At 39.7% G+C, this 19,179-nt stretch overlaps 1 protein-coding gene across 11 annotated transcripts in view; it reads right to left on the minus strand.

Moving 5' to 3' along the window:
• The window catches only part of fryl.S (FRY like transcription coactivator S homeolog), a 221,815-nt gene that overhangs the window by 46,236 nt on the left and 156,400 nt on the right, over nucleotides 1–19,179 (minus strand). For all 11 annotated transcript variants that reach the window (XM_041579467.1, XM_041579464.1, XM_041579463.1 and 8 more), the window contains 16 exons: nucleotides 18,738–18,870; nucleotides 17,809–17,916; nucleotides 15,276–15,513; nucleotides 13,778–13,963; nucleotides 13,020–13,106; nucleotides 11,180–11,448; nucleotides 10,744–10,939; nucleotides 10,017–10,141; nucleotides 8,808–8,865; nucleotides 8,113–8,204; nucleotides 7,111–7,283; nucleotides 5,508–5,668; nucleotides 3,662–3,772; nucleotides 2,757–2,911; nucleotides 2,545–2,644; nucleotides 350–518 (listed from right to left, as the gene is read on the minus strand). In XM_041579467.1, coding sequence (XP_041435401.1) covers nucleotides 350–518; nucleotides 2,545–2,644; nucleotides 2,757–2,911; nucleotides 3,662–3,772; nucleotides 5,508–5,668; nucleotides 7,111–7,283; nucleotides 8,113–8,204; nucleotides 8,808–8,865; nucleotides 10,017–10,141; nucleotides 10,744–10,939; nucleotides 11,180–11,448; nucleotides 13,020–13,106; nucleotides 13,778–13,963; nucleotides 15,276–15,513; nucleotides 17,809–17,916; nucleotides 18,738–18,870 — 2,361 coding nt within the window. The remainder of the gene's footprint in view (nucleotides 1–349; nucleotides 519–2,544; nucleotides 2,645–2,756; nucleotides 2,912–3,661; nucleotides 3,773–5,507; nucleotides 5,669–7,110; nucleotides 7,284–8,112; nucleotides 8,205–8,807; nucleotides 8,866–10,016; nucleotides 10,142–10,743; nucleotides 10,940–11,179; nucleotides 11,449–13,019; nucleotides 13,107–13,777; nucleotides 13,964–15,275; nucleotides 15,514–17,808; nucleotides 17,917–18,737; nucleotides 18,871–19,179) is intronic.

The following is a 19,179-nucleotide window of genomic DNA, read 5'->3' on the forward strand; positions in this document are numbered from 1 at the left end:
CTGTTTGTTATTGCCCATTCAGTGCATGATATGTCTATAAACACATCAATAACAACACAGCAATGCGCAGGCCTCTACTTACTAATGGCGGAATGCATGAAATCTTTCGGTCACTAAGGATAGAGCAAGGCAAACAGAGCGTGGAAAATACATAATACAGAAGCTATTAGTAACCTGGCAACAAAATCCACTCTCATATTATTATGGAACAAATAGGTAGAAATTATTCAAACATGACATATCCAATATAAAGTCATGCTGGGAAACAAAACTCCCTATAAGCACAGCAGATGAGAGCCCTATTACAGCAGGATGCACAGACAGTCAAACCAATCATAAAGCCCGGCACCTGAAAAGATAGCAAGTGTTAGCTCCGGGTAAGTCCTTGCCAGTTCTTCAGAGAGTTGATAGTAGGAAGCAGAGTACAAATGAGGCAGAGCAGATGGAGGGCTTAAGATCCCGTCCGTTCTGTGTACTTCTAATTTATGGGCATAGCGAAACATCTTCGGTTCCAGGATCTGCAAAGATGCATTCATTATAAACAAATATGGCTATGAAAATTAGAAAATATCGGATTCTAGTGAATAGGACCCACTGAAAAACTTTATGCCATATCAACCATTAGATGAAGGAAGATCAACGAAAACATTATTATGCCTTAGGTTAATGCCCTAGTGCAAATCTGTCCACTGATGGTAAACAAACCCTTACTTACCTTAAAGTGACCACACACTGAAAGATCCACTTGTTTGGCAAGGTTGCTTAACAAAATTACTGTGTCCAAAAGGGATGTGAGGGTCTCCAAAAAATAAGAAAACAAATGTAAAAAGTAGAAAATGTATTAGGACATGAAACCTAACACGTTTCGTGCCAATTGGGGCACTTACTCATAGGCTATGAATAAGTGCCCCAATAGGCACGAAACGCATTAGGTTTCATGTCCTAATAAATTTTCTACTTTTTACATTTGTTTTCTTATTTTTTGGAGACCCTCACATCCCTTTTGGACACAGTAATTTTGAATTTGCACCTTGGGACTGAGGTGAACTGTGAGTGTTTTCTCCTTTATTCTTTACTTTATTTGGTATTTTTGATCTAATACTTATTCATTGAGTGTTACCATAGTTATTTACTATGATGTGGCAGTAGCACAAACCTTGTTTCTAAGGTTGCTTAACATGCAGATATTTTCACAATATGCTCACCTTAAAGGAGAACTATTGCGAAAATGAAAATTTCATATTAGCTGCAGCATACTGAAATAATAAACTTTCTAAATACAATCTATTAAATATTCTGCATTGTTTCACTATCCCTCTCTCAGCATCTGTTTCTCTTCATTCTCTCGTCATGCAGGAGTTGGGTGTCAGTCAGATAATCATTGACAGTTAGATCCAATATATCTTATAGGGGTCTCCTTTTGCCTAGAAGATGTATCAGAGCTCACTCTGTTAAAATCACCAGAAATCCTGTCTCTCTACATGCAGAATTTGTGCAAAAGGCAGTTATTTTGTTAGATTTTGTTTGTACTGGAATCAGTTATTTGAGTGAGCTCTAATACCTTTGCTAAAAAAAGGAAGCCCCCTCCTATAAGATATATTGGATCATCTGATACCCAACTGCTGCATGAAGAGAAACAGATGCTGAGAGAGGGACAGTGAACATAAACTTGATTTCAGAAACAATGCTGAATTTTTAATTGATTGTATTTAGAACGTTTCTTACTTTAGTATGACGACATATATATAAAATTTTTATTTTCGCGATAGTTCTCCTTTAAGGATCATAACATTGGCAAAACTGTCATCTCATTCATGTGGTCTTTGCTGAGACATCTTGATTTTCCATTGTTGTTATCTGATCTTTTGGCTGCCTGATAAATATATGATGGATTTTTGGGTAGACATAGATTGGACAGGCCCATTCGGAGGGACCCATACACAGGCATATAACTGCCGAATCGGCAGCTTATCTGCCTGTGTATGGGACCCTCTGATAGACCGTGTCAATGACCAGATGCAGTATTTGTCCAGGTGGGATTTTTAAACCTGTCCTATATTTTTGCCCGAATAACTATCACCCAGACCATCTGACAGGGCCACTACAAGGGCACATAATCTGCAAAATTGGTCTGAAGAGTCGGCACTGAATACCTGCCCATACAACTACTATTATTTTACAAGGATAAATGCTGTTCAATTAAATGGAAGGTGATCTATAGAGTCAGCATGCATATTGGATGACACTAGAAGCAGAAAATCCAATTGGCTGAGGACTGCAATGAGTTGTGGGTGCAGAAGACAGTTGATGGTTTGCAGCATGGGCCCTTATATGACCCAGCATTTAGTCCAAATATAGAAAGACTGGCAGGAGTTAAGTAATGTAGATTTCGGTCTTTTTTTGCAGGCAATTTATCTACTCAGACACAAGGTTAAAAACCATGCAAGCACTGTATGAATACAGGAAGCAAATCATGCGTGATACTATTTTATTGGGCACTGGACTTTGCCTTTTTTAGCATGGCAACAAGCAGAATTTACAAACCTGCAGTAATTGCATAGCAACTTCATAGATATCCCTGGCAGAGTCGGCTGCTTTAAATAGGATCAGATTAAGAAGAGTCACCGTGTCGCACTGATAATCCCTGTAGGAAGATTATTGGGAATTTAGAGAAAATGCAAAGCAACTAAAATTAACAAACAAATACACAAAATGAGATTTTATTTGTTCTGACAGCAGTGATGTACGTAGAATACCTGTTTTGAAAAACGCTGGCTATAGCTTTAAAGCAGCCCGATGCCACCCGCTTGGAGCCTGTGTAGCAGCGGTCCACTGCCCAGTACATTAAGTTGCTCTGGTCTGGATTAAGCTCAAGCAAAAGCATCACTGCCTCACAGCCCAACTGGTGAACCTATTGGAGAGTAGAAGATTGGGTCAGATAGACTTACATTCAATAATCCTTCTGCTGCAAAAAAGGTAGAAAGTAAAAATACACCTTATCATAAATGTTTACATCTCTCATCCGACTCCATGCTAATTTAGCATTATTATACCTTTATTAGAAAAGAGGCAGCACCTACACAATAAACTACAACTGCACATGTAGGGATGCTGCAGGGCAGAATTGTTATTAAATGACTTAACTACACTGGACTAGTGAAGACAAGAAATATTTAGTGAAATTGGACCATATTATATATAGTTACCAACCAGGGACACAACTATAGAGGAAGCAGACCTTGCGGCTGCAGGGGGGCCCAGGAGTTATAGGGGCCCCATGATGCCCTAATTCATATACAATTTCAATAAATATTGGTAAAACAGGTCAACCTCTAGCAGTGTTGGACTGGCCCACTGGGATACCAGGAAAACTCCCGGTGGGCCCCGGTGTCAGTGGGCCCTCTTGCTTTTAACCATTTATCCTATTTCATGGTCATTCCCTATTTCTTTATTGGAATAAAATGCTTAACAATAGATGAATATAGTAAGTAGACATAAAAGACTAGGAGAATAAAGAGGAGTGAGGAGAGGAGGAATAAGTTTGGAAAGTAGTCCCACGCTCTTAAGAATTTCTGTTGGGCCCACGGTCTAAGATTTTCCAACTGAAACCAACAGCACAATGTGAACACTGAAATACAAATGTAGCAGCACTAGCTATTACCTTCTTGTCCTGGGAATCTAGAACATTATCCAGCCATTTATATAAATATCCATCAGATGATAGGCCGACATTATCTGCAACAGGACCGCAACACAGCACAGCAGACATAGCCTGCAAAACAAAAGCAGAACAAGCATTGCCTCAGGAGTTGGAATACACAATATGTTACACCCAGAAATCTACAGACCAAACATTCGTTGTTGTCCAGACCTAAAGGAGCGGCTGATTGGTTTGTCACTCAAGTGACTCAAGTCAGCCTGTGTTTGATTTCAGTGTCAACTCCTAATGCCTCAGGCACCATGACAGACTATCATTTGTACAATGCCAAGGCTAGAGAGTTTGGGATGACTAGCAGAATGTTTCATTTACATGTTTATAATGTGCTCATAGTTTAAGCAGTTAAGTGGCATCACACCCATAGCAGCCAAGATCTTTACAATTGTGTAACATTGATTTCTCAAGCCAGCTGATATACTGCACTGCCCTGCTCAACTCAGAACAAGCACTGGCTCATTTAATCAATTGCTCAGCTTGAAATGTCTAATCCAAATGGTTTTGTTTCTTACCCTGTACAGTACATGCAAAACCCCATGTCAATGCCGATAAAATGTCCCTAAAAGGACCAATATACCTTGATTTTTGATTTCCTTTAAGTGACACAGACATTTTTGTCTGACCCACACTTCCACTGCCTGAGGATGTCTTCTCATGGTCATCCTCATCCCCTCCCTAAGGCATTTTAATATATTATTCTGTCATTGCATAAAGATATGTGTAGTGGGCCAAAATAGAGCTGTTGGGTTCCAGCACATTTTAAAATGCAGAACTTTAGGCGTAAAACAATGTACCCTCTCCACAACAAGTGCTATGTGTTGCTGACTAAATATTCCTCTCTCTCCAGGTTAAAGAGCTTCATACACAATACAGATAATATTATAAATGGCTCTTAAAGGAGAAGGAAAGTCTAAAATGAAGTAAGCTGTATCAGAAAGGTCTATATAAATATTCCAGTAAACCCCGTAATGCTGCTTGGACTCCTCAATAGAAACACAGCTTTTCTTTCCTTCTATTGTGTACAAATGGGCTTCTGTATCAGACTTCCTGTTTTCAGCATAACCCTCCAAGGGCTAAGGCTTGAGCATGCTCAGTTTGCTCCTCTCTCCCTCCCTTTCCCCCCCTCCCTGCTGTAATCTGAGCCCAGAGCTATGAGTGAGCAGGGAGAGACTCAGGAAGGAAGTGATGTCACAACAATCTAATATGGCAGTTGCTATCCTAAACAAAGAGAGAGCGATTCAAAAGCTGTTTACTCAGCTATGCTAAAGCATTCTGCAAAATAGGTATAGTATTATAGCTTGGACTATTGTGGCTAATCGATTGGCCATAAACTGCTTTGGCAGCTTTCCTTCTCCTTTAAAGTCAGGGTTTGATACAACCACCCCAGTCTGTTGGCTGTACAGCCCAGAACATTACTGGCTTTATTCACTGGCAGAAATGTGGATTGTGCATTATAAAGCTCATGGTTGCTGCCAAGAACAAAGCATCCGGCTACCCCTACATTCTCTATTACAGGATGTAGAGTTACCTAACAATAGATTTCTTTAGCTTGCACACTGCTTTAGACTGGGACAGAATCTATCATCAAAGCACGGCTAAGAGTGTCTCAGAACATGATACCAGAAATAATTTATTTGGGCAGCAAAAAAGTGACTTTTTAACTTTACCCCAAGCCCCGGGACAGCACATTAGCCCCTTTTTTTCAGGCTTGCCTCACAGAAGAACTTGCCCACATGAGCTGCTTCACTGATGGTGCCACTTACTCCATAAAGTAAAAGAACAGACGATTTACCTTTAAAGCACAATACTGATGCCGGTTTATTTGCATGTTGCGATCGCTGTATCTGTCCAATGGTGTGAACATGATGCTGAAGGGTCCTGCCCAATGGCTGAAGAGCATGAAGAGGCTATGGCGAAGGCTCTGCTGAGGGAAAATGCTTCTTCTCTGGTGCACTGTAGGAAGAGGAAGAGAGAAGGCTGTTACACTATACTTTTCCAATCTATACCAAACTCTGGGGCCGGCCCACTAAAAGGCCTGGAGCAGCAGCATGGGTGGCAAGCTCCATCTACAGATGTATGGAGATAAGTGATTAAAATGTGCTGTTGTCTCATTCCAGAAATTCAAGTGTTTTAAAGTAATGAAAATATCATGTAGTGTTGCCATGCACTGGTAAAACTGGTGTGTCTGCTTCAGAAACACGACTATAGTTCATATAAACAAGCTGCTGTGTAGCAATGGCGAAAATTTAAAAAAAGTCTATATGGCACAGGTTAAATAGTGGATAACAGATAACACCATCATGTTCTACAGAGCTTATCTGCCATCTGTTGTGTAACCTGAGCCTTTTATTCTTAAAGGCTGGCCCCCATTGCTACACAGCGGCTTCTTTATATAAATAATAGTAGTGTTTCTGAAGCAAACACAGCAGTTTTAACAGTACAGGGCAACACTGCATTATATTTGTATTACTTTAAAACACTTTCCTTTTTTTAATGTTACTATTCCTTTAAAAAGCTAATTCTCAGACCAAGTTAATACTGTATATAGATTGAGCGAATTCCAGTAAGTAACAGATAGATGGAGCAATCATTTGTTGTGTCTCCTGTTGGCTGTTAGCCGAGTAAAGATATGTGGTGCAGCCAATAATCTCATGATTAGCTGCAGTTTTCATACTGTGCATTCTATTAATGACGACTACTACTACTACTACTACGGTGGTAAACAGAGAATACCTGAGCAAAGGTTATTAATTACCTTTGCTCAGGCATTTTCTGTTTACAACCGTGGTAGTAGTATTCGTCACTAATAGATAGTCGTACTCACTAATATTGGTATCTCTATGTAAAAATGCACTGCGCAATACAATAAGCTGATTACACAGTTAAATGTTTACCAGTATCAAATTATTCTCAGTTTGTACAGTAAGAACCATGCATTTTAGCTGACACATTGCAGCTCTCTTTTCACTGTGTTCTCCAGGGTATCAGGCTGTTTGAGAGGTGGCACTTGCTCTTTTACAATGCCTGAGGACAAGACTATTCTGTGATAGACAGAAGAAATATCTGTATAAACACAGCAATAGCTGTAGAAGAGATGAGCACTACCTGCTAACAAAGTAAGCAAAAAACCAAATCCCACATGAAAACCCGAAGGTCAATACAGAGAACAGAGCTTCAGACCACTAAGTTTGCCCTTGCTTGCTGCCATTCGTTTAAAAGCATCAATATCGGCATACATTTCCAGAGCACCAGATAAGGAAACTGAATTGAAGAGCTGCTTCTGATACAAACTTCATTGGCAGGCCCCTCCTGAGATGGATATTTTATATTGCCTGCACTTTCTATGGAGAAAGGTACTTACAAATACGGTACAAAGATTTTTTTAATGCAATTACCTGGAACATTCTGAATGATATTCGCCACTAAGGCACTAAAATGGCATCGGATATCCTTCAGAGTATCAGAGTCCTTCTCGTTTTCTGCTTCCAGCAACTGCCTGGTTAAATCCACATACTCCAACAGAGTATTGTTCAGGGAATGTGTTTCATTATCAAGGCCACCGCTTGCACTTGGAAAAAAGGAGCACATGGCAGGCAATGGTGAGATATCCAATGAATCAATAAGCTCATAATAAACAGCAATAATGATATAATTAACCCTAATAGCAGTAAACTAGCAACGTTCAAATCACCCCAAGACTGACCAAAAGATTCTGCCGGCTTGGACCAATATAAAGCACTAAAACATGGCCAAGGTTATCCAGCTTCTACTGAATCATAATTGTCACTGTGTCAGCAGATGTGGTCCTCGATCCAAAGAGAAAATCAAACCTGACGGATCAATTTCTGGTCCCATACACAGGCAGATAAGCTGCTAAACCTCTCCAAAGGTCCAATTGACCTTGGTTGGCCTTGACCGACAACGTTGATGGAGATGTTATTTAAGCAAAATGCTGAAGGATGCATTCATAAAATATTATAGGACTGAGCTGAGCAAGATCTTCCATATTGAAGGTGCTACTTTATATGTCTGGGGAGGGATTCCAACAAAACAATGAGGTCTTACAATGGAGAACATAATAATTGTGGGGGGGCCAGCATAAAAATCTCTAGGAAGGCCATCCTAGCTGACTGCATATACTACAGGTATGGGATCTGTTATCTAAAATGCTTAGGATCTGGGGTTTTCCAGGTAAGGGGTCTTTCCATAAATTGTATCTCCATACCTAAAAAGTCTTTCAAACATTAATTAAACCCAATAGGATTGTTTTAGGATTGATTAATTCTATTTAAGTATAAGGTTCTGTCTTTGTGAGATGGTCTTTGGGTAAAGGATCCAATACTTTAAGTATTCAATACATTGTAAGAGAGCTGTGTTTTTAACAGGTGAATCCTTACCTGTGACTAATGACACCAGCATCTGCCAGCAGTTCAAATATACGGACGAGTTGGACTCGTAAAATATCTCGACGCCTGCGTCGCTTCATATTCTGTAGGAAAAAAATAGTACCCGAGTGTTGAGCTGGACACAAGGTAATCACAAGTTTTACAAGCCTCGTTAATCCTGCACTTTGCCAACAACGAGGCTACTATTACCTACAAATGTACCCTTTTTAAATGTTCATAGTCATTTATTCATGGACAGATAATGTTGCAATTGTGAGACCTTCTTGCAACTGGTATAAATAGAATCCCAGTTGTTTTGTTGCAGCTATGAAGGGTGAGGACACACAGAGTTACTAGTACCAGCTACTTATTGTGGTTACAAATTAAATACCCTTCCATAGACAATACTGAGAATTGCCTCTGCTTAAACACACGCAGCGTCTTAGCAAAGTCAATTATAACTATTGTGTATTTTGTAGTCGTGAAAAGTAGCTGCTACTAGTAGCTCTGTGCGTCTTTACCCTAAAAAAGTGAAATGAGATAAAAACATCTGATCTTTAGTTTCTCTTCTTCGAAAAGACAATTATGTCCCGTGTACACAGCACATTTTATTTTCATCATTTTTGCCCTAAGAGCTACACATCTACTAACGGTTTTCTCCAGGAAAAATAGGACTGCCATTGAATATAAAGAAATTTTATATTTACCTCTGGCCTTCTATCAAGTGCTTCCTTAATTATGGGGTGCAACTCTTCTATTAATTCCCTGTATGCAAATAGGGAGAGAATTAAACACCTTTGGTTAGAGCTACATTGCAAGTGTTTACACAATCTTTACAAGCTGCAGTATCACTCATTAGATAATGTAATTAACAGAACATGTTGGCATTACCCAACTGCAATTCTGAACCAAGGTTAAAATTGTATTTTTGTAACACAATATATTTTGCATAACAGCAGTGGAAACAGGGTAGATAAAAATCCTCCCATGTGACATAAATAACTTATCTTAAAGCCTAGTATAATTTTCAACAGGGTTTTTTTTAGTGTATGTGAAGCAACAGATTCAGCCAGGTCCATGGCAACCTCTTCTCCCATGGATACGAACATACTGTAGGAGCTGATTTTGGCCATAAGCAACAACAACCAGGCAGCTATTAGCTTTAAAAGTTTTGTGCATTTAAGACAATTAAATCAAAGTTCTGATAGGTTGCTATGTATTACAGCAGTATAAAAAACATGTCCCAAATAAACAGTTTGCTGCCATAACCCAAATGCTTCCTGATCTACTCAAAAAGAACTGGGAGGCCCTCTATCCACAGAAGTAGGGATGTACCGAATCCAGGATTTGGCCTTTTTCAGCAGAATTCGGATTCGGCCGAATCCTTCTGCCTGGCCGAACCAAATCCTAATTTGCATATGCAAATTAGGGGCGGGGAGGGAAATCGCATGACTTTTTGTCACAAAACAAGGAAGTAAAAAATGTTTTCCCCTTCCCACATCTAAATTGCATATGCAAATTAGGATTTGGTATTCGGCCGAATCTTTCATGAAGTATTCGGGGGTTCGGACGAATTCTAAATAGTGGATTGGGTGCATCCCTACACAGAAGGGAAGTGAAGGTTATAAAAAAGCAGAAAACAGAAGTCAAACATCAAGTAGGTCAGATACCACAGCCTCATACAGCAGAATTTCTGCTAAATCATTAAAATACAGATGGATTCCAGTTAAGTTCAGCAGTATCAGGGGCAAAATCCCACTGCTCGGGGCTAAATTACTTGCCGCTCAAAATGTCACACTGGATGGCATTTCTTGCAAGTATATTAAATAAATAAAAACGTTTGCAAAAACCTTCATTTTATCATTGTGAATTTTGATCACTTAAAAAAAGGACTCCACACATTAAGCATGTGGTACCTAAACGCTCCAGGGTTGGTCCTGCCAAGTCCCAGAACAAGAGATTCTGTGATTTCCATACTCTCAGAGCGCATCATTGGTACTATGTGCTTAAACAAGGATGAAGGGGACGGATTTCCAATAATCTGAAAAGGAAACAAGCATTTATATTAGCACCTTATTCATAGCCTATTAATACTTTCAATAAAACTCATATAGATGATTAAAATTCCAATAATAAGAAAAGCACATTATTGATTTAAAGGAGGCGAAGTTAACAGATCAAAAGGAAGACTTACATTGCTCTGTACTGAAAGATCCTATTAGCATCACATACACATACAGCGTAGTAAAAAGATATATATCATGTATTATCTGTTTTCATTTAAGATGTTTTTTTAAAATGCACTACCACACCATGCACTAAGTTGGATGTGTATGTCATGGGCCTGAATATCCTACATAGTGTCACAGTTATGTTTTGATCTGTAGCATTATTCTGAGGAATGGTAGGGTTTATCTGATGCTATATGATGGATTTATAAATGTTTAAGCCCAACACAAGGCCTCGCAACAAACTAGCATAAAAACCACTAGTTATATAGGTCCAATGACATTACCAATGTGGTAAAGAGTTGCACTAAGTGGTGCATACTGGGAGAAGAGCAGGATGCAGACATGAGTCAATATATGGAAAGGGAATTGGGTTCTCAGATCATGCAATCAATATCCTCCAGGTATCACCCACCTTTGAATCTATACTATATCCACTGTCTGGAGTAGACGCCAGCGTCTCAGGAGGGGAACAGCGCACAGAACCAGTAGATGCGGATGAGGAGGAGGAGGTGGCTGCACTGCAGCACAGGATTAAGTAGTTTCTCCACAGGCCTATGTAGGAGTCGCTGCCTGTTACTGCAGTAACTTTCTTAGCATTAATGGGACTGCTGCAAAGGAATCCAAATAAATATCATTTAGAAAACTGTTGAGTTTTTCCAAAAAAATCACACTAAAAATATTATACCGTATGACTGTGTTCTTGACCAGGAAAAACATGCAATGCTTAATCCACTAAATGAATCGAAGAAGAATACAGGACAAGGGCCAATACTGACAAATAACATAGAAATCATTTTCAACAGCCCTAGAATTTAAGGGCAATACTCTTTGCCTAGCTAAAGCCTTACTTTATGTCAACTTGTGGAGACAAAAGCTGCAGACGGGTATAAGCAAACATCCAGGCATAGCTCACAGCAGTCGGGCAGTGCTTGGGCAGGTTTTCTTGTTTCAAGAAGCTGGACAAGCTTATGATCCATGGGTCCTGGGCTTGTGTCACATGAGCAAAAATCCAAATGTGTGATGGACTGACCACATCGAACTGGTGGCTTATTGGCGAGGAGCTCCATTCCGCTAGAGTTTGTAGGTCTATCGAGTTTGGACAATACAGCAAGGTCGTCTGTATAAATAAACAGCGGAGGACAGAAGATAAATAAACACATTACAGCTCATGGGCAATGTCAGACAGGACATTTGTAAAACACTTTACTTGTGGAGGTCTCCATTTTTCTGGATTATTTTTTGAGTGGTAATCTCCTGGGGTAGTGAACAAAATGCCCCATCTGACATTGCCCTAAATTGCTTTCCCCAGAAACTAGGTTTTAAGCTGCTCATACAGGACTATGCAAGCAATAGAAACAACAACCTGGATGATTAACAGTTTACTTGATTCTCAGGATAGCAAATTAATTACATATAAAATATGATGTCTTGTCTGAGACGTCATACTCATAAGACCAATGCATGGTTGGAGCTGGAGAACTTCTAAAGCAGCTCTGGGAGGGGGGAGTCGCCTACTTCTGATACCTATAGTTGATATATATTTTTATCTTTATCCCTGCTGAGCAGAATCTCTGGGTTTCATTAGAGGCAGCTATTAGAATTGATACAATAGTTGCTAATATTCCACAGATGCTGCTGAGAAATGTATCAACTAATTGTATCAACTAGGGGGCACATTTACTTAGGGTCAAATATCGAGGGTTAATTAACCCTCGATATTCGACTGTCGAAGTTAAATCCTTCGACTTCGAATATCGAAGTCGAAGGATTTAGCGCTATTCGTTCGATCGAAGGAATAATCGTTCGATCGAATGATTAAATCCTTCGAATCGAGCGATTCGAAGGATTTTAATCCATCGATCGAACGAAATTCCTTCGATCAGAAAATTGCTAGAAAGCCTATGGGGACCTTCCCCATAGGCTAACATTGTACCACGGTAGGTTTTAGTTGGCGAAGTTGGGGGTCGAATTTTTTTTTAAAGAGACAGTACTTTGAATATCGAATGGTCGAATAGTCGAACGATTTTTAGTTCGAATCTTCAATTCAAAGTCGTAGTCGAAGGTCGAAGTAGCCAATTTGATGGTCGAAGTAGCCAATTCGATGGTCGAAGTAGCCAAAAAAAATTCCTTCACTCGAGCTAAGTAAATCTGCCCCTTAATGTAGTAAATTGTAACAGATCAGATGCTCCTGAATCACTGAGCTGCCAGACTGAAAAACCAGAGACACGAACACTAAACTTTAAACTTCAATGTTGGAAAAAATTAAAAAAAAAACAAAACTCTGTTTATGTTGAATAATCTGATAACAACTCAACTGAAAAAAAGTTTTTACTATAGGTTATGTAAACAGGCTGATGTGATGCCATGGGGGCAGCGCCATTTAAGGCTAAAAAGGGAGAAAGGGTACAGTTTACATAGCAGATAACAATATACAATAAGAACAGTATACAATAAGAACGTTTCTGCAATCGATTATATATCCTGTGCCTTTTCTCCTTCTTTTTCCCAGATTCATTTGCTGTCCCCCGCCCCACATTTATTTAAAGCACTTTTACTTTCCAGAGTTACTGTTACTGTGTTTACAATAGGCTGCATCATTCCCAATATCCAAGTGATTCAGGAATGGGTATCCATTATATAACTCTAAACATAGAAATATGACAAGTGAATGCTGTGCAGTAGGTTTACCTGATCGGCCCCGGTGAGGTGTATAAAGCTTTCAAGGATATATGGGCTCAGTCTGTCCATTACATCTATAGCCAACTCTTCATCCCCCTATAGTAAACACATTGAATGACAGGTATCACATTTTCAGCATTTGAAGGGGACCCGTCACCCAAAAAAATTATTCAAAATCCTATTTTATCACATTAGTCAAGCAAAATGGACCTTAATTACACTATATAAATTATTTGAATCTTGTTTCCATCAGTCTGGAAATTCATAATTATAACAAGCAGGGAGGAGCCATTTTGTGGACACTGTTATTAAGACAAGCCTTGTATCATCTCAGAATCTTGTTTGTGCACCAGAATGGGGGACCTGATGTCCATCCCCATGTACTGGTTACACAATTAAATGGTTAAGAGAACTGGGGGAATGTGGGGAGAGCAGTGACATCTAGGAAGTGCTGAATGGAAAGTGAAAGTAATTGTCTGCCCGCCTCTATGCTCAAGGCATAGAGGAGGGGCAAACAATAGGACAGCTGAGATTTTTAGATGAGCTTAAAACAGTTATGAACACTTTAATAAAAAATAGAAAAGTGACAGGTTTAAGAAAGTGTTATGCTGTATGAAAAGGCATCAGGATCTATTTTCAGGCTGTAAATTATATATAATAATTTTAAAAAGTATGTGCCCCTTCTTCCTATAATACCCCAGTTGCTCAAAACCCCTCGGACATTCTGTTTGAAAAAGAATCCGTAATATGGAGAAATAAAAAGAGACCTTGGAAACCTCCAGAACAGTGTACAAGGCCCGTATTTCCCGCAGGACGTTGACTGCCAATCTTCTTGTGGCAGGCCGGCTGTTACATAGAATAACCAGCGCAAAGCCTTCTACCACGTGAAATACGCTGGAATATAGAGTCCTTTCAAGAGGCAGAGTATGTGCTGCACCATTAGGTACTCCCCGCTGTAAGAAGGCAACAAGAATAAATATTTTCATTGCAATAAATATTTTCTGTATAAATATTCAAGTACTGTACATTGGTCATTCTGTTGGCAACTACGCTATTATTAAAGCGGTTGTTCACCTTTCAAACACTCAAGATGTTTTTTTCAGACCATAAACAATGACTTTTTTCAATTGCATTCCAATTCCTTTTGCTTTTTACAGTTTTTCCCAAAATTTAAGTTTTAAGTTCCTGTCTCTACTGTTTCAGTCTGGCAGCTCAGTGATCCAGGAACTAGTGATGTGCGGGTCGAGAATTTCTCGACCCGCACCCTACCCTAACCCGCCCACTCCCTACCCACATCCGACCCGGGCCCGCTGCTCCCTTTTATTTATAGACCTGACCCGCAGGCGGAATTCTATAAATTAGCCGGCAGTACCCTCGCATTTTGTCAAGGGTCGGCCCAAACCCGCCCGACCCACGGGCCTCGGGTCGGCCCGCACATCTCTAGCAGGAACATCTGCACTGATACAATTTTCTGCATTTAGTTAATACATTTCTCAGCAGTATCTGTGGAATATTAGCAACTATTGTATCAATTCTAACAGCTGCCTTTAATGAAACTCAGGGATTCTGCTCAGCAGGGCTAAAGATAGGAAATGTATCAACTAAATGTATCAATTTAAAACAGTTAAAGAGTCGGCGACCCTACCTCCCTTTCCAGAACTGCTTTAGAAGGTGAAAAATTAAACGTTACACTTCAATATTAAAAGTCACAATGAAAATAATTGTAAAAAGTCTTTATTTCTGGTGAACAATTTGAAACCAACTGAACTTGAAAAAGTGTTTGAAAGCGAACAGCCCCTTTAAGGGTGATTTTTTTTCCCGTTAAGTTTTCCCTGCTCTATCCATTCATCGGAATTGCTGACAATATAGCAAATGTTAAAATTAAAAAGTGAAGTAAAACATTATTTCACACACTATATTTCACTGAGCAAATGGTCAAAGCATTAGGCCTTTGACTAAGCACATATGGAATACTAAAACCAACACATACACAGCTGATATTCTGCAGAATAAAATATGCCAGGGTAATATAAAGAAAAGGTATAGCCATAGAAAGCATATTAAATCACTGAGGGGACTTATGTAGCAGCTGTAACTAAAAAAAAACATACATTCACTGAATTCTTGAGGCTTTAGATAGCATATAGCCATGACTTATATCATTCTCTACACTTCCTGAAATGCTCTAGGCCTGTAAAGCAGAACTATAAAGCAAGTAGTGACTGACTCATTGTATAAAACAATAAAGTGGTGGGACAGCAATACCTGCACATCTGTGTTTTTAATATGCGTCTGAGCCGCTAGCTTCCACTGATTTATAAGCTGCACCAGCATCTTCATTGCATTGTCTAGAAGGGTCGGATGAATATCAGTCACTTCACGCACAATAAAGTAAACGAATCCTGAGAGAACGTCCTCCCGCCAGTCAGGGAAATCCTGCATTAATGCCTGCAGAGTATTGAAGGCCAGTGCACGGAGCTCCTCATCCATATGAATTGTAAGCCTAGCATGGACATACATCAGAGACATGTATATGTTTATTCATGGGATACAGCCTTGCAGAAGTAAGTAGGAAGGACAAGACAGATAAAATCAAATTAGGAGAGGATTCCCTGCCTCGCAGAGAATCTGTATAGTTAAAGGAAGACGTTCAGAGACAAGAAAGTGAACAGAATATGCAGTGGGGCTAGTCAAGTTTATAGTTATAGTACATGCATGTTGATCATGCATAGGGCAAATTCACGCGGGCGAAAATTCGACAGCATGACGTCATTCCGTTTCTTCGCCGATTTACTAACGGTCGCTGGTGTAACTTCGCTAGCGAAGGAGACTGATTCTAGCGGTACATCGATCCCTAACGCCTGGAGAATTTGCGCTCTGGCAAATGGACGTGACTATGCACTAAGATGCAGATTTAACTGAACGTTAACCTCTTGCGCCAGACTTGCCGTCGCCACCTCAGACCAGACGAAGTGCAATAGAGTAGATAGGAGTTTCTCAAAAAAAAACGCTAGCGTCTTTTCCTTTTTCAGGGTGATAGGCTGAAAAAGAGCGTACATTTTTTTTGGGGTAACCGGCTTCCCCCTACATTTCCCAACATATGGCACATAAACTATACACAGGGCTCATGTGTAGGGCAATATAACAACTTTATTTTATTAAGGTTTCCCGGGCTTGTGTAGTGTAATGTATTTGCTGCGACATATATGTTCATTGAACTTTAGCTTCCCTCCGTATGCAAATTAGCCAACTCTAGAGCAACTTCGCTTCGCTTGGCGCAGTAACGCTAGAACAACTTCGCCAGCGTTTTAGTGAATTAGCGTTGTCCTGGCGAAGTGTTGCTCTGTGAGTGAAGCTGTCGCTGGCGAATTTTAGGAGGTTAGTGAATTTGCCCCCAAGTACCTATATATCCTTTGAGGAGAACTTGAGTAATGCAAGGCTCCAAAACTATCAATTCAACGGCAAATTGATGATTATGAACATCTGTTTATAAAGCCACAGGTGACTGTGCACATTAATGCCCCAAATGAGACACTCCTTACAATTGCAGTAGTAGAGAAGGTCTGCAGTAGGCCATCAGGCATTGCAGGGTGCTGTGTTTTAATACGGCACTCTTACATAAAAGTAACAAGTATACTAACAAGTATTATATAAAATTACTCTATCTGTAGTTCTATAAAGGACATCCCTTGGATAAGAGGGCCTGCTCTCTGGATGGTACTCCAGGAAAATCTTTAAGCTATAAAAGATCAGCCCTGACCAATGCCTAATGTGCATTTTTCACCGACTTTTACCAAGACACCAAAAATAATTGTCCACACTGTCAGTGCAAGAAGGTTGCATGAAGAAGTGACTGGTCAAGTTATGATTAATGAATGCAGCATTGTGATTATCTATTCATCATAAAAAAGGCTAACACGCTTAAATGAACACAGCAGTACTTCTGGGGAGAACAGTTTGCTCATAATGATCAATAGATTAGAACTCTGTTCTGCACGCAGAAGAACATGTTGTGTCCCACGAGAAAAATTATCCAAGTTTTTGTTACTCTTCCAGGAAGATGTGGAGAAATATTGTATGAGTTCAGCCTGCCATGTCATTGCTCTCCTCTACATTATTAATATATAATCTACAGTCTGGTCATTTCCCTATGGGACCAGACTGTAAATTATATCCTTATAAACGGCGCGTTCTGATGTCAGAACGCGCCATTTATAACAGGGGTCCCTGGGCGATGAATTTGACTTAGTGTGTCCGGATTTGACGCCACCACCACGTTCAAATTGAAAGCCGACGAGCCCGAATTGGACGCCGGCGCACCCCATTTGGACACCAGCGACCAGAATTGGACGCCGACCCCCCTCCCAACATTTCAAACAAAATGTAGATTATAATGCATAATGTACCCCCTACTGAAAAGTTATTAAAAGTTATTAAAAGTTATTAAAAGTCACCTTGGAGTTATGTGACCTGTATAAAAGCACTCGGCCTTCAGCCTCGTGCTTTTATATGGTCACATAACTCCTCGGTGACATAATATCTTTATAAATTACAGTAGGGGGTACATTATCCACTATATACTGCCTTCTCTGCATTACTTGGATTCATAGACTTATGTCTAGTTAAGGAAACTCACAAGGGACAAGTACAGCTAATCCTTGGGTTGAGTGAAAGATGACCAATTTACAGCACATCTTTTGAGCAGAAAAGCTTGCATGTCATGATGGATGTCTAAATGTCTCCAGGATGGTGAGAGGATGGAAACATACAGCAGGACATGACTTGGAGATGTACTTACCTTGCTAACAGTTCGATGAGGTCTGCTCTGCTCATACCATCAGGAATTAGCCTTGGGATAGCAGCAATGCATGTTCGAAACAGGTCAATCTTAGGCTTCCTCTCTCCTCTGTTAAATGAAGGAAAAGATTTAAAGGTGCTACCAACAGAGACATAAAACAAGTCCACAAACAAGCAATACTAATCTTTTGCAAAGGCTTAGATAACATTGGCATATCATAGTTGAAGTCAAGGAGCAGTGTTATTAAATGCCTTAACCATGGCTGCATGATTATATGCAGTCATGTAACAGTGGTGCATGTAGTACATATATTGGTGGTAAACCCTGCAAACAAAGAGTTTCAGGCAAAGTACCAGTGCTCTTTGATGCTCACAAGGATTTTGAATAAAATAAAATACCCCATGAAGTAATCACATCCTATAATATTTTATCTTAAAGAGGGTTTTAAATATATGATTTTTTTTTGTTTCTAGCATTGGGCTTAGAATTTGTGTTTTCATGCGACCATACCAGATGTTTATTTCTAATGGGTCCCATTTTGCTCTCCCTAACACAGCCACTAATCTATCTAGAACATCTTTTTGTGCTGGAAGGGAGGGGACAATATCAGTACCACACAAACAGCAACATCTTGTTAGCTCACACCCAATCAATGGGCAGTACCATTGATAATCCTGCAAAAAAGAAAGCACCTACCCATCTCTAAAAATAACACTAATTACGGGCACAGACTGTCCACACCAGCAAAAAAAACATTTAGACTGTACTTTCAGTGCTCAGGCTTAGTCTAATGAACAGCACAATGTGATAAGAGGAATTCATCCTCAACTTAATGCAAGTCTTAGTATTGATCTGTCGCTGTAAGCAAACCAAACACATTAACATCTATCAACAACAATAATAAAACAGATTCATGTTGTGTTACATACGTGATCATGTCTTCGGGCTCCTTATTACACATTTGCACGCTTGTCATGCACATGGGCCGACCAACTTCCTTGTCAAGATGCCTGAGAATGCTATCCAACGCTTTGCGCACTTGCGGATAATAAACGGACATCCCTAAAATACATCATCGGTAACTGCGATCAGTATGAACTGCACACAGAGGCTCCAAGGTTATGTATGAAGAATTATTTGTCTGGACTCAGCAGAGACCTTTCTCAATGTACTTAAGAAAGGTCTCTGCTGAGACAGAAGTCAGTTCAATAAATTACCAGTTGTTTTTTACGTTGCAAGACCTATGAGTGCAGTTTTATGTTATATGGTTTTTTTTCTATTCTGGCACTCAGGCAATTAGCTTATACAAAGGGAATGCAGAGTACAGACTGGTATTTATATTTATATACCTGTGTGCTCCAAAACATGTAG

The sequence above is a fragment of the Xenopus laevis genome, chromosome 1S (genome assembly GCF_017654675.1).
Source record: "Xenopus laevis strain J_2021 chromosome 1S, Xenopus_laevis_v10.1, whole genome shotgun sequence".
Taxonomy (NCBI): Eukaryota; Metazoa; Chordata; class Amphibia; order Anura; family Pipidae; genus Xenopus; species Xenopus laevis.